The sequence below is a fragment of the Magnolia sinica genome, chromosome 2 (genome assembly GCF_029962835.1).
Source record: "Magnolia sinica isolate HGM2019 chromosome 2, MsV1, whole genome shotgun sequence".
NCBI lineage: Eukaryota > Viridiplantae > Streptophyta > Magnoliopsida > Magnoliales > Magnoliaceae > Magnolia > Magnolia sinica.
The window spans coordinates 127,721,321-127,733,591 of NC_080574.1; the positions used below are offsets into that span (position 1 = coordinate 127,721,321).

At 41.3% G+C, this 12,271-nt stretch overlaps 1 protein-coding gene and 1 long non-coding RNA gene across 2 annotated transcripts; both read right to left on the reverse strand.

Annotated features, from left to right (window-relative positions):
• Positions 1-434: 434 nt before the first annotated feature.
• Positions 435-9,017, reverse strand: LOC131237598 (uncharacterized). The gene is made up of 5 exons (XR_009167321.1): positions 5,815-9,017; positions 5,484-5,583; positions 5,213-5,276; positions 4,928-5,053; positions 435-527 (listed from the first exon to the last, which is right to left on the reverse strand). It is a non-coding gene; the product is annotated as an uncharacterized LOC131237598 (long non-coding RNA).
• A 1,791-nt stretch (positions 9,018-10,808) lies between these two features.
• Positions 10,809-11,587, reverse strand: LOC131227524 (uncharacterized mitochondrial protein AtMg00810-like). The gene is made up of 3 exons (XM_058223315.1): positions 11,542-11,587; positions 11,241-11,386; positions 10,809-11,183 (listed from the first exon to the last, which is right to left on the reverse strand). The coding sequence occupies exons 1-3, from the start codon at positions 11,585-11,587 to the stop codon at positions 10,809-10,811; spliced, it is 567 nt and encodes a 188-aa protein (XP_058079298.1).
• Positions 11,588-12,271: the final 684 nt, after the last annotated feature.

The window sequence follows — 12,271 nt, forward strand, 5'->3', positions numbered from 1 at the left end:
GGCCATACCATCTAAAATCATGTGAAGACACCGTTAAAACATATAAAAGCACTTGGTGGGGCCCACCTGAGTTTTGAATGCTGCTGAAACTTGGTCTGAACCCTCATCCAAGTGGGACACACATAATGGATGGGCTGGATTTGCAAACCACATCTCGGTGGGCCTAAAAAATGATTATGAATGTTTTAATGGTGCACGGCCCCTCCCCACTTCTGTATGTGGTGTGTCCCACACAAGTCATGGATTGACTTGATTTTTGAGACCTAGGCCCACGGTGGAATGGTGCATCTGACTGATGGGGTAGATGTTCGAAATGCATCACGGTGGGGCCCACACGGCTCGACCTCATGGGACGGACTCGTGAGGTCAAGCGCATAATACCTTTTCCCTATATATATATAACAATTAGTTGAAAATGGTCTTTAAATACATTTTTTTAAAAAAAATTCCCTATATGGTCCACTCCTAGCTAGCGTCAAAAGACTTCTATGCTTGTGGGCATAAATTTAGGCAAAATTGATCAAATCCTGCATACATAAGGAGAAAAGGTCAAAATCCTGCATAATATCACAATACACATAAGTAAACATGATCACAACCATAGATAAAACATTTGAGATAAGTCGTAAATTAATTTGGTGTCTCAACTAGTTAAGAGGTAAGAAATCATAGACAAAAGCTTTTGGATTCTTTGATGTGGGTAGGGTAGGCGAGAGGTCATGTTAGCCATGTTAGCTAGTGGGTCAACCGGCTTAATTGTTGAGGGTCAAATATTGTATATTAAACCCCAGTTATTACCTGATTTTACGAAAATGATACTGTTTAATGGCCTATTTTAATCTTGTTTGTGTTGCAAGGTGTATTTAAGAGCCTGGACTAAAAAATAGTACTAAAAGCATGGATTTAACGCTCATAAATCACTAAGGCAAGGGACAGACCCCATGGGACCGAGAGCGAAGAATGTATACACCAAAGATCCAAGAAAATCAAGAAATTGACATTAAAGGAACCTAAAAATCGTCCAGAATGCGAGATCACATGGTTCCCACCATCTGTTCGGCTCGAAACTTTATATATTGCCTGAGGACCATAAATTAACCGTACACATTGAATTTCAGCCATTGGATCGGTGTGGAAGTGGCCCAACAGACAAATCAGCCCCTAAAATACTGATATGGGGCCCACCTGATATCTGGATATGCTTCAATTTGGTCTCAACCCCTTAAATATGGTGACAGAACGAATGGACGGAACAGATTTCTTAAGAACATCATGATGGACCCCACACGTACACTGCATGTACATAGGATACACGTGTACTGGACGCGCATCGGACGCCAAATCCGGTCAACAGACGGTTGACCCGTCTCTCTCTTGTCGGCACGCCAGCGGACGGATGAGCGTCCGCCGGTTTCGCTCAGTGGGGCCCACCCATCTCACATTTAAGTGATCTGGACCGTCCATTATGTCCAGAGGGCAGAGTGACCATCGCCAAGGTGGACTTTTGGTCCCTTGCATTCGTACACACGTGGATCGCCAGAAAACGCAGGATGGACGGCGAGTTGATTTTATACAGACCGCACCAAAACTCGACCAAAACCACTCCTTTCCAACTGAAATTTCCCCAGGAATCTAATGGACGAGGTGGATTCTTCCGAAAACATCACTATGGGGCCCACCGATCATCGCAACGTGCCCTGTTTTCCACAAGGATGTGCGTCCGCACCTCGGGCGCTCCGTGGGCCATTCTGTGATCTTGATCGTGGTCGGATGCATGATCTGGACTGTCTACATGCTGCAACAGGTGGCCATAACTCTGTCCATGAAGTCGGTTTCGAGAGATTTGGAAGAACAACCTCCCAAAATCAAACCAAACGCAGCTGTTCTTGCCTCTTCTTGCTCACGCCTGTGTAAAAACTTCCGCGTGAAGTTTTTTCTCCACCGACTGACCCAGCCACCGCCCCTGCTGCCTCTATAAAAGGAGACGTGAGAGAGAGTGTGGGGGATCCAATCCAAGAGGGCAGCCGTGAAAGCATGGTGGAGAAGCAAAAGAACGGGAAAAAGAAGGAGAAGAAAAAAGGAAGCAGAGCTATGTTTGGCTGTCTCTAATCAGGAGTGTTCTTTCCTTTTTCTTTGTTTTCTTTCTTTCCTTTCCTTTGATTTTGTTTAGAGATTTTTAGTTAATCATGATTTTGGTTAGCTAAATCTTGTAGCGTAATGGGATACTCTCTATGCTTTTGATTCATGTTACGTTGAACTAACTTTGATTATGGTTTGATTTTAAGGAATATTCATAGTTTTTAATGGTTTGTTGTGACTTAAATTACAATACATCTGCAATATCTTTAAGTATGTTCTTTTCATTATAAGGATCGTGAGCGCAGGAGCCCTATTGTTCACCATCGTCTCTTGGGCATGGTTGGATGATGCAACCCTTCCTAAAGTTCATAACTCCCATAGATTGGATATGGATTGGCTAAATTCTGTTGTTTGCTTTGTCTCATGGGCATGGTTTTGTGATGGAATCAATTCTAATTCTCATACCTCTCATCTCTTGAAAACTGGATTAAAGGAAGTTCAGATTTGGATTTTAATGATATATCTTCCAACTGGATGAAGATGGGACTCTGATTCCAGTTGCAACAAGTGGATCCTTGGCACCCTAGTTTCCCACCTTTGAATTTTACAAATTTTAGTTTAAATACATCACAATTCTTCTCTTAATTCTTTCTGATTTAGATTATATCTTATTCTAGTTCTGGTTTAAGTTACTTTCAGATTACGTACAAGGTTCAGTCCCTGTGGATTCGACCTTGGTCTTACCGAGTTTATTACTACACCACAACCCTATACTAGAGGTGTGAACATTAATCCACTTCTAAGCCAGGTTCTAGCAGATTAGATGGGGTGGTGGTGTGGACTGTCCATCATGTGGGTCCCACCTTCAATGTGGGTTGCCCATCATGCAGGGCTCGCCTTGGATACGGGTCATTCATCAATAGAGGCCGATCTTTGATGTGGATCGTCCATCATGTGGGGCCACCTCAATATGGGCCATCCATCATGTGGGGCCCAGCTTCAATGTCCGCTGCCCATCACGTGGAGCACACCTTTAACATGGACCATCCATCATTCAGGCCCCGCCTTTGAAGCGGGTCATTCATCAGTCCACTTTGGATGTGGGCTTTCTATCATTATGGGCTGAGTATTGATGTGGGCCATCCATATGTGGGCCCACATTATATGGGTTCATCCATCATTTGGGCCCCACCTTTTATGTGGACCGTCCACTAGGGGTGTACACGAACTGAGCTAGCTCGGTTAGCTCGCTCGACTCGACTCGAAAAAGCTCAGTTCAAAGCTAAGTTCGAGCTGAGTCGAGCTGATTTTTTGAGCTCAGAAATGAGTTTGAGCCGAGTTCGAGAAAGCCCCAGCTCGACTCGACTTAGATTGAATCCAGCTTGAATCAAACTCGGATCGAACCAGTTCGGTGACTCAGTTACTCTGCCATTGATGTTGCTCACCAATTCTTTGATAAAATGACTCACCGAAGTCTAGCTGGTGGCAAGGAAGGTATGTACATCAAACATTTTTTTTCTTGGTTTTTCTTGGTTTTTATGTTGCTTAGAAGGTGTTTGATAAAATACCTGTGAAACCATTGCTTTTGTTTCACATACAGAGGGATTTTGAAGGTGTAGTCCAGGTGTTTGTGGAAAGGCCACACAGAAAAACTCGGCTCGAACTCGGCCCAAACTGGCCCGAGCTATTGACCGAACCGAGCCGAGCTAGCCAGTCAGGCTCGAGGACCAAGCCAAGCTGAGTTCGAGCTGAGGTCAGCTAATGGCCGATCCAAGTCGAGCTGGGGTCAGCTAATGGCCGAGCCAAGTCGAGCTGAGGCCAGCTCGACTCGGTTCGACTCGATGTACACCCCTACCATCCACCGTGTGAGCCCCACCTTCAATGTGGACAGTCCTCCATTTGGGTGCTCTTATGAAATCAAAAGAGATGAATTGGTCATCACCTACAAAACTAATCCGTGGACGTTTAAGGCAATCAAGACCCAAAAAATTAATGCAGGGGCATTTTCACACTGGGCACGAGTGCGGTAGCCTATGGGATGTAGGAACACACTCGGGGTAGGCTTCTCGTGTGAGGTGGGTGGCTTGTGTGAGGCAGTACCCATGTGATTTAGAGCCCATGAGGGGGTTCAACCGAGGTCCTAACACATGCGATGTGGGGCCTAGGCTATGAGATAAAGGGATTGATTTTCCATGCTCTAACAGTTCGAGCTTTTAGAGCAAGTGATTAGTTGTCCTGCATCAAAGTGGTATCAGAGCGAGAGGTCTCGTGTTCGAGACTCTTCACCGGGAGTGATTAACCGAGAAGCAGCCTAATCTATCAAGATTCCAAACCCTTCAGCCATAACCCCCAAAGAGACCGCAGCCATGAAGCGGTTCCATCAGTCCAACAAAATCAACGAGTTCCTCATCTATCAAGTTTCAGAAAAAGCAAGGCACTTGCACCATATTGTCACCCTCCTATAAATCTCTAATCTTAATACCAAGTTGTTTTGTTCCTCCTCAACCAACAACCTTATCTCGCTGAATCCAAAAGATGCTGAATTAATGAAAATTCTTATGCCTACTACAAGACAACTATTAGCTTCCACTAGGTTTCTTTTTTGTTTCCACTAGGTTTCTTTTTCGTTGTTAGCTACCAATAGCATTAACTCTGTCCAAAGTCTTCTTCAATGCTTCACCTGTCTGCACACAGGTATCATCACTCGTGATCATATTTCTAAATCAACTTTTTTTCTGCACAAAGTTAATTTCAAGATATACTAACCCCATTCAAAATTTCTAATCAAAATTTAAAGCATCTAATCATTCTATTCATCATGAAGAGATGAAAGAAAAGAAAAATGTACCTCCCCATAACTAGCATAACACCACTGCAATAGAGAGCTTCTCATGGATTCCTGATCCTGCATCAATCTTTCTAAATCACGTTTCCGGCTCTCTTGTGCTTCTGGACTATGTTTGAAATCATGAACCTGAATTTAAAAAATAAAATAAATAAAAATAAAAATAAATAAATAAATAAATAAGAAGAAGAAAGAAAGCGTCACATGAAAGCTTGTTGATAATAGACGGGCTAAAGAAGAATTTCCATATATAGAACTAGAATTATTGGTTAACCTTTCAAACAGTACCTATTATCAAATGATGGAAAACACCTGTGTAGCACATTCACTATCAATTCCACTTTAGCAGAATCTGTCATGGCAGTATCTGTCATGTGAGTGTGTTGAACATTTATATTAGGATGGTTATGGACCATCAAAGATAGCTTGCAAGAAATTTCTTAATTTATAAGAATGTAACTTTCAATATGAAAAGTTCCAAATTTATGCCATAGAGATTTTCAATCTGAAGCTAAAGCTCTAGTTGCCTTTGCAAATGGAAGAATGCCAAAAAAATTACCTTTACAACAACTTTTTTGCCATCATGCATGCAAGCAGCATGAACCCACGCGACGAAAGCAAGCACTTGCTAGTGGAACGGGATCAAACTCAACAAAAATCTGTTCCGTAAAAAGATTGCTTAATTCAGTTGGCAAGTTTTGCACCAATTGAGCATTTAATCTATTTATAAAACTGCTCTTCACAAATAATAATAATAATAATAATAATAATAATAATAAATTAAATAATTTAATTAAAATAAAAAGATAAACACAAGGCAATACACATCACTACAAAACCATCCAAAACCAAAAGTGTTCAAATCTACAAATCTCTTTTCTCCAAGTTACCCAAGACTACAATGACAAACGAATCTTCTCAATTTGAAAGTCTCACTCTCCAAGTTACCCAAGGACCTGATTCTCTTCACTCAATATATGCACCGTGGCTACTAGCTCTTCACACTTGGCCTGGCACAAGCAAGAAGAAAAATATAAAAATCAGATTTTATCTATGGAAGCTGGCATGAACATGATCTCAATTTTTGACAAGGCTCAATAGAAAGGGAACCAACTAAATAAAAGATATGATGTGCATAAATGTAACTGAGGAAGATGATTCAAATCTTTGTTGAAATCTTACTTGAATAAACAACCAGCTGAATAAAAGATATGATGTGTATAAATTACGGAAAAAAAAAAAAACCAACGTGAATGACATCGGAAAGGAACTTGCATATAAGAAAATATGTGAGATCATTTACAAATTGTTCATGTACGGCTCTCAAGGTATTATAGGATTCTCAACCTTAGACTTTGCACAGAATTCCCAGGTTTTCAATTCTTACGAGTGGGATCCATGGCTCAGTAACCCAAATTTGGTGTAGATAGACCACTCCCCAAAATGGCTAGATGCTGAGCTAGCTTCCACCTCTACCCATGATCTTTCATTGACAGAGCACCATTACATGGAGATTGATGCAAACCAACAATCCAAAAGTCCAAACTCAACAATTTGTGTTCAACCCTTTCCCCATCATTTACAGTGTGAAAAATGAATTATATAGCCTAAACCCGATGAAAATTATGTCAAAGCCTCATGCCCAAATGGAGAATGCAGAGAAGAAGAGGATAATGGCACATACAACAACATGACACACGTGTGAAAGATCCAGGCCATGCACTAAGAGAGGCTCAATGCAAACATCTCTTGTTCCAACAACCAGGATGGTCCATCCATCTAGTGAGGCAAACCTGTACATTGTATGTGAGCCTTTGATGATAGGAACACCTGATGAGTGGATTGCACTGATTAATGTATGAGGTTTGTTCATGGCTGTCTCCACTTAAAAACTGACCAGGATTTGACACAAGTGCCATGTTGGCATCGTGCTACAATTCACCTTGTTGAACTCTTCTCATGCGAATTGTTGTATTCTATTTCCACATTCGTGATGTATGGAAATTCTTCTTTAGCCTAATGTATATCCCAAGAAAAGGTTACATTTTCCAATCCGCCCTAAAGTATGTCCCAAGCAAAAAGTTAAGTTGTCTAGTTCTGGTTAACTGCTATTACTAATCTCAGATTGATGGTTCTGAAAGCAATGAATACAGTAGCAAAATGGGACAAAGATACATGTAGGTTATCTAGCATTAAGAGGGCTAATCTTTTTCACATATAAGAGAAGAAGAAGAAAAAGAGAGAGAGCAGATAGGGGTGACTATTCATAGGCAGAATCAAGAAGCAGAGAGCAGTTAAGTATGGACAGAAAAAAGATATTTAGCTGGATCCAGTAAGATTCAGGACATAGAAATCATTCTTGGCATCGTCTCTTATCTGGAACCAATTAAGCACCCCCAGTGACAACAAAAACAGAAATTTTAGTTATAATTTAATTGTGTGACTGAATGAGGTCAAAGAAATCAAGAAATCAAGTGCCCATACGGATGTTAGCCTCTACCATGGCCTCTACCTTTAAAAAAAAAAGATCTCAACTACAAAATTACAATTAACTAAAATGAGATGATCTCATTTTCAGTTGTATACCAAACAGCCCATACGAATTATGAATATGGCTTTATTTTCAACAGATTGAAGATACATGTCTCCGTAGTTGCCATTTTGTCAAAATCAAACATAGTCAAAGGTGGTTTTAGTCTCAGGTGCGTTGGACCACCTACAACAAATTTGCATTAATTGCACTGAACCATTGGTTATGATGGAGAGTCTTATTTTATTTTTATCTCATCCTGCCTAATCAGCATATTGATGTTCAAAGATCTAACCTTTTGGTCAGTTTGGATAAGAGTATTTCATGGTAAAATAAATTAATTCTGTAATGATGATAAATTTCTTTTTCCACCATATAAGAAATGTCATTGGATCATATTCTTGCAATTGAAATGGAGGATAACTAATACATATTACTTGTGATTTGATTTCTCATGTAAATCTCCTTATCCAAATTGGTTGTGCGTTTGGATGAGAGAATTTCAGGGTAAAAGAAATCTATTCTTTAATGTTTACAATTTCCTTTTCCACTGTTTACAACAGTCCTGAATTCCCTTTTTTTTTTTTTTTCAAATTGACGAAGTGAACTCAATGGGGTTGCTGCCAAATTGAGCAGAATTGCCAGTTTGCCAAACACACCTTGAATCAACAAAAAATTCAATTCCTATTTTGTAATTGTGGCGGTTTCCATGCGTTGGGATATTGAAAGGGGATTTCAAAGCAAGATTATCCAAGTTTCATACGAGGACAAAACAGTACCAACCAAAAGGCTACGGTTAGAAACCTATTGCCTGAAACTGACAGCTTCGTAGGAATACTGGCCTTTTAATGCCTAGATTTTACTACTAAAGTGGGCCATCCATGATCATAGTGAGACATGAATTTCCTTTCCCAGGACTGTGTATCAAAAGCTCTATGCGGCACACCTTGATGTCCATGTGAAATACACTTTATCCTTCGCCAGCTAATGTTAGTATGTCAGCTTAAAAATGAGGCAGATTCAAAAATAAGTGGGCTACACCACAAAGAATAGTGGAGATGGAAACACCCACCATCGAGACCTTTCTAGGGCTCACTGTGATTTTTGTTTGCCATCTATTCATAATGTGATTTTCACTAGGATGAAGGTAGAACACAAATATCAGCCTCATCCATGAGGTGATTCCCACCAGGATGAAGGTAAAATAGAAGCATCAGTCTGATCTGTAAGGTGATTCCTACCAAGATGAAGACAAAACACAAATATCATCCTAATCCATGAGGTGATTCCCACCAGGATGAAGAAAAACACAAATATCAGCCTAATCCAAGACTTCTATAGGTCCCAAGAAGGTTTCAATGGTGAGCAGTCATGTAGGGCCCAACTTCCAAGCAGGCCTCCATCATGAGGGGCTTGCCTTAGACGTGAACCATTCATCATAAGGGGCTGACCTTTGATGTGAACTACCCATTATGTTGGGCCCACCTTGATGTAAGACATCCATCATGTGGGGCTGTGGAGCCGACCATCAATGTTAATTGTCCATCACATGAGGTCCACCTTTAATGGCCACCGTCCATCATGTGGAGCCTACCTTTGATGCGGACAGTCCATCGTGTGGGGTCGACCTTCGAAGCGGTCCGTCCATCATGCAGGCCCCGCCCTGGATGTAGGCCATTCATCATAAGCCATATTTGACGTGGACCATCCATTATGTGGGGGCCACCTTAATGTGGATATCCATCATATGGGGTCCACCTTCAATGTCCATTGGCCATCATGTGGAGCTCACTTTTGATGTAGACCGTCCAAATGTGCACCTCACCTCCAAAGTGGGTCATCCATCATACGGGGCTCCCTTTGGATGTGGTCTATGGACTATGCATCATATGGCGCTTTGATATGAGAGAGAGAGGCATGAGTAAAAAAAATATAAAATAAAATAAAACTACTTGCGGGGGTGTATCCAAACATGCCCTAATTATTGCAAAGTAAAAAGGAAGTTACTTATGGGGGTGTATCCAAACATGCCCTAATTGTTGCAAAGTAAAAAAGGCTACTTATGAGGGTGTATCCAAACATGGCCTAATTGTCAATGCCCCGCACATGGGAAATTCCTTTGGTCAAAAGCTATGTGGGCCTACAAAAAGTTCTTGGATGATGTTTCTTACTTTCTATTACATGCTTCTCTTGCCATGGCAAGTAGTGCATCCCTTCTAACTTTGGAGTTTCCTTCTACACATGAAGATGAGACATCCCAACAATAGTACATGATAATTAGGCTAGTTCAACATTGTCCAAAGCTAATACAGAACTTGTCTTTGAATCTAGGACACAACCCCCTAATTACTCTCCGTGAAGCAAAACGGACAATCGTTCCTCCTACATGTTATCACATTGGCTCAATCATTCCTACATGTTATCACACTGGCTCCAACGTTCCTCCTACATGGTATCACATTGGCTCGAGCATGTGTCATCAAATTGATGATCATGTGTCCTATGATCATTTATCTTCATCTTTTTGTGCTTTTCTTACATCTATTTCATCTAGTTTGTTTTGTCTTAAGGTATAGATGCCTAAAAGGATCCCAAGTGGAACATTGCCATTGTCAGATTTGCTCAATGACCCTCAATCGAGTGGTCCTTTTCTTATATAGAAATCATTTTCCCTACTTACAATATATCCCTTAATTACAGCATAACAACAACCTCTATATCCCCTAATTACAGCCCTTAATTACAGCATAACAGCAGCATCTATATCCCCTAATTACAGCCCTTAATTACAGCATAACAACAACATCTATATCCCTTAATTACAGCATAATATCTCCTAATTACAGTAGCATCTATATCCCCTAATTACAGCCCTTAATTACAGCATAACAGCAGCATTTATATCCCCTAATTACAGCCCTTAATTACAGCAATATATGGTAGGTTTGTTGTCTATCCTACTAACATCCCCCCTCAAATTGATGTTGGTCGATTAAGAAGCATTAATTTGCCAACAAGAAATTGATGACGTAGTCGTGTCATAGCTTTGGTGAAGACGTCCGCTATCTGAAGATCGCTTGAGACATGTGGAAGAGAGATAACCCGAGTATCAACAGCTTCCCGAATAGAATGGCAGTCCATCTCAATATGTTTGGTACGCTCGTGATAGACGTGATTGGTAGCGATTTGAATAGCACTCGTATTATCAGCATAAAGAGGAGTGGGCGTAGACTGAGGAAAACCTATTTCAGCAAGTAAGCCACGGAGCCACATAATCTCCGATTAGGCTGCCGACATGGCACGGTACTCGGACTTGGTCGAAGATTTGAAAACACGATCCTGTTTCTTACTCTTCTAAGAGATAAGTGAATCACCAAGAAACATACACCACCCGATGACAGACCGGCGAGTATCAGGACATCCTGCCCAATCAGTATCACTTAAAGCCATAAGGCGAAGAGGAGTACCAGTAGAGAAGAACAAGCCACGGTGAGAGGAACCCCGGAGATATTGAATAATTCGGCGGACTGCGGTAAGATGAAGGTGGCGAGGAGACTGCAGAAATTGACTGACTTGCTGGATAGCAAAGGAGATGTCAGGCCGTGTAATAGTGAGATAATTGAGACTACCAACTAATTGTCGAAACACCATGGGATCAGGAAGGATATCCCCCTCCTCATGTCGATACTTGACATTCACTTCCAAAGGGGTATCGACTGAAGAGGAGTCCTGCCAACCAGACAAGGAAATCAAGTCCTCCGTGTATTAATGCTGATGCAGGAAAACCCCAGAGGAATCGGACTGAACCTCCAAACTAAGGAAATACCGGAGAGGACCAAGATCCTTCATATGGAATGAATCATGAAGATGTTGCTTGAGTTGATCAATGAGGGCAGAATCAGTCTCAGTGATGACAATGTCGTCGACATAAACTAGAAGAAGAACGATACCAACAGAAGTCGTTCGAAGAAACAACGAAGAATCATACTGGCTTTGGATGAAAGAAAATCGAAGTAAGGTAGCCCGGAACTTATCAAACCAAGCCTGGGGAGCCTGTTTCAAACCATACAGAGAGCGCTTAACTTACACACATTCGAGGTTGATGACGAGCAGAGGCCAGGAGGAGGTGTCATGTAAACATCTTCTTATAAATCATCGTAAAGAAATATGTTCTTTACATCCATCTGGCAAAGGGACCATCCCTAAGAGGCTGTGATGGCAATAATAGTACGCACAGTTGTCATTTTAGCAACAAGAGCAAAGGTCTCCTCATAGTCAACCCCATACTCCTGGCGGTTACCAAGGGCAACCAAACGAGCCTTATAACGGTCCACAGACCCATCAGGCCGAAGTTTCACAGAAAAAACCCACTTACACCCAATTAGCTTGACATGATAAGGACAAGGGACCATGTCCCAAGTCTGATTTTCTTGAAGAGCTTGAAGTTCTTCCTGCATAGCCTTTCTCCAATACTCATGTTTATCAGCTTGTGAGTAAGAATTAAGAATCGACACAGTTGATAAGGTAGCCGTGAAGGAGGTATGAGGGAAACCATACCTATCCGGTTGATGAGAAGTACGGCCAGATCGTCGAGGAGGGTGCAAAACGGGATCAGGTGGCAGATCAGACTTAGGAAGGGGTAGAGTTGGTCGACAGCATTCATACACAAATATAGGCTTGAAGCATTCAGGAGGGCACATCAAATCATCAAAGTGAGGAAGAACAGAAACTGCAGGAGATGATGTAATAGAACTAGGAAAGAAATATTGATGCTCAGATAAAAGGACATTACGAGATATATGAAATTTATTGGAAGA

Bases quoted from the DNA above. Each gene is read 5' to 3' on its own strand.
- LOC131227524 (XM_058223315.1), bottom strand. From the start codon at position 11,587: ATGACACCTCCTCCTGGCCTCTGCTCGTCATCAACCTCGAATGTGT. The intron at 11,387-11,541 runs GTAAGTTAAGCG...TTCTTCTTCTAG, and splicing joins GTCATCAACCTCGAATGTGT to TTTATGTCGACGACATTGTC. The intron at 11,184-11,240 runs GTTTTCCTGCAT...TCTGGTTGGCAG, and splicing joins TTCAGTCCGATTCCTCTGGG to GACTCCTCTTCAGTCGATAC.